The 3,030-nt window shown below is 30.3% G+C and overlaps 1 protein-coding gene across 1 annotated transcript; it reads left to right on the forward strand.

Annotated features, from left to right (window-relative positions):
• The first annotated feature begins 434 nt into the window (after window positions 1-434).
• LOC110880664 (caffeic acid 3-O-methyltransferase-like) lies at window positions 435-1,628 on the forward strand. The gene is made up of 3 exons (XM_022129143.2): window positions 435-737; window positions 1,103-1,167; window positions 1,237-1,628. Exons 1-3 carry the CDS (start codon window positions 545-547, stop codon window positions 1,546-1,548), a joined length of 570 nt encoding a protein of 189 aa, XP_021984835.1. The 5' UTR covers window positions 435-544; the 3' UTR covers window positions 1,549-1,628.
• Window positions 1,629-3,030: the final 1,402 nt, after the last annotated feature.

Genomic DNA, 3,030 nt, shown 5'->3' on the forward strand with positions numbered 1-3,030 from the left:
AGCTTTAGATTTTAAACCGCTACAAACCAGTTTTATTCTTTTATCCGCAATGAAAATACAAAGTTTCCACCATGTATTTGGTGTTAAAAAATTCTCTACAATTATATATATTATTTAACACAATTAACTTGACAAACAAAGTTAACTCGTATAGTTTTCTTTAACAAAGTTTTGGAATAAGTCATTCGTATTAAACAATCGATTCACTATACGAATATAACTTTTCATAGAGAAGTAGATGAACATACCCTAATTTTGGGATGTTACAAATTTTATAAATATTTTACCTAATTAACCCTTTATCAATGAATACTTTTGAAGTTAACCCAATTTCCCCTCAAAAAAGACATTCTCAGTTTGAAGAAAACTGGTACTAATCAAGCCGTGGTTTATCATAAACACCATATATACTTTTTTTCTGGGCAGGTACCATCTAAAAGATGCAATTATTGAGGGAGGGGTCCCATTTGACAAGGCTCATGGGGTGAATGCATTTGAGTATGGTGCTAAAGACAATAGATTCAATGAGGTCTTCAACAAGTGCATGCATGACAGAACAAAAATAGTGATGAAGATGATTCTTGAAAAGTACAAGGGATTTGAAGGAGTCAAAGAACTAATTGATGTAGGTGGTGGTTTAGGTGTTAACCTTGAGCTTATTGTTTCCAAGTACCCTAATATTAAGGGGATTAACTTTGACCTACCCCATGTTATTAAGGATGCACCTCCTTACCCAGGTATATATTCCTTTTCATAAACAGCTGATTACGATTTTCGGGAAATGACAAATCAAATCTGCGAGCTTGAGTGGGTCGGAACGGTAAGTTGGGTTGAACCAAATTTATTTTTAAAGTCATTAGCTTGTGTCATAACTTGTGAAATTCTAAAGATGGTTTATGAGTATAATGCATATACATAACTACATATTTCAAAAGTGAAAAAAATATTATAAATAATTAAAAGATCCGTTCCAAGTTTCAAACTAGACTAAACCGTTAAATCACCAAACTATGAAAACCAAATTGTTTGGATCTAAAACCGACCGAACCAGATATGGACCAAGACTCCAAGCCAATGATAATTGCTTAATGTTCTTGACTAGGTGTGGAGCATGTCGGAGGAGATATGTTCCAAAGTGTTCCTAAAGGAGATGTAATTTTCATGAAGGTTGGTTCATCAACATTTTTAACATAATATTTGTTTATATATAATTGTTTTGCTTTTTCTTTCTTATAGAGCATACTTCATGACTGGGGTGATGGTTATTGCCTCAAGTGTCTAAAGAATTGTTGGGCCGCATTACCAGAGGGCGGTAAGGTGGTGGTGGTGGAGGCGATAATTCCTGACCCTGAAAGTGATCCTAGGTATAGTGATGAAGTTTATAAGACCGCCATCGAAAGTGATATGATAATGTTGATTGCCAACCCTGGAGGCAAAGAGCGAACCGCAAAAGAATACATCGTCTTAGCCAAAGAGGCTGGATTTAGTTCTGTGGAAATTATTTGCGGGGTCTCTACTTTTTGGATCATGGAATTCTACAAGAATTAATGTTTAACTTATATGTTACATGTAATGGCCGCGTCTCGAGGATTTGATGTTAAGTTTTTGTATTTAATTTCGCTTTATCTAATACTAATAAAGAAATACATCTAATGCCATATGGTATTCTCTTATTTCATTCATTTTCATCTAATGCCATGTGACATTTTTTTTTTTGACAGGTGGCATTCTCTTATTTAATTCATTTATAATTAAATTAAAATACTATTAATGTATTAGATTAATCTCTTATATTATTAATATATCTAATAATATATAAATATAAATAATTGTTATACATTATCCCAATTTATTTCTACGTTAATTTCTTAAACTTTATTTTTTTAATGATTTTAATGATTTTATGGATTTTGTCTTTGTTTTCATTTTTTCTATTAAAATATTTAATTTATAAACATATATATCATAAAACGAGTATTTAAATTAAATTTAATATTAAATTAATACTATATTAATATTAATCTCTAATATTATTAATTATTAATTTATCTAATAATATGTAAATATATATAATTGATATACATTATCGTGATTTATCTTTGGGTCAATTTCTTAAACTTTATTTTTTTTAAAGATTACATGGATTTTGTCTTTGTTTTCATTAAAATATCTAAATTATAAATAGATAAATTATTAAATGAGTATTTAATTTAAATTTTATATAATCCTTAACTTAATATTTAATAATAGTTAGCAATATGCTCTCCACACTACAGACTAACGCATCATCATCACTGTGGTTTCCTTCGGAGTTTGTTTATTTCTTCTGTTTCGAACACTGATTCTTAAAGTGTCATACTTCATTGCAATTCCAATATACTACATCGGCTAAGGGGGAGTCTGTAGAGTCAATATTTTGTAAAACATTTGTAATCATTTGGATTATTAATGAAAAACAATTGTTGATGAGGACTTCTCGTTTATAATTATTTATCATTTTCTATACAATTCAATATTGTTTTGGTCTTGACTGTTTTATAATCACAAACCTTGTAAACTCAGACCTAACAAAACCAAACCTTACTAACGCTTTTCTTTTCTTTTCATTAATGTTGAAAGGGTTATAAGCTTGGGCATTAACAGGCCTTAAACGCCGCCAATTGGGGCGTGAATGATTGAATGAAGGTTAAAGGGTGAGGGGCGTCGGCTGGGTAACACTTGTAAAAGGAGAAGAGGCGTTGGTAGGCCTTATGCCCATCAAGAATCAACCAATCAAATGCATTCTTTCCTTTTTTATTGTTTTTTAGATTTTTATATCTATCTATATCTATATAATCTATAAAAATAGACTAAAGGCTGACCTCATTTTACTTATGTGTCAACCAACTAGATATGTCACATAGTATCTGCTGCTGATGTAATAAACCACAATTTAAAATATTAATAATATAATCTATCTATATTTTGGCTGAATTTGAATTTCAAAATTGAAAAATATATATCTGGGGATCACATTTGGCTCCTGTCACT

The sequence above is a fragment of the Helianthus annuus genome, chromosome 10 (genome assembly GCF_002127325.2).
Source record: "Helianthus annuus cultivar XRQ/B chromosome 10, HanXRQr2.0-SUNRISE, whole genome shotgun sequence".
Lineage (NCBI taxonomy): Eukaryota > Viridiplantae > Streptophyta > Magnoliopsida > Asterales > Asteraceae > Helianthus > Helianthus annuus.

What these genes read in the sequence shown, in the direction of transcription:
- LOC110880664 (XM_022129143.2), top strand. Translation starts at nt 545, where the DNA reads ATGCATGACAGAACAAAAATAGTGATGAAGATGATTCTTGAAAAGTAC. An exon ending in GGATGCACCTCCTTACCCAG is followed by an intron (nt 738 to 1,102) that starts GTATATATTCCT and finishes GTTCTTGACTAG; the next exon opens with GTGTGGAGCATGTCGGAGGA. An exon ending in GAGATGTAATTTTCATGAAG is followed by an intron (nt 1,168 to 1,236) that starts GTTGGTTCATCA and finishes TCTTTCTTATAG; the next exon opens with AGCATACTTCATGACTGGGG.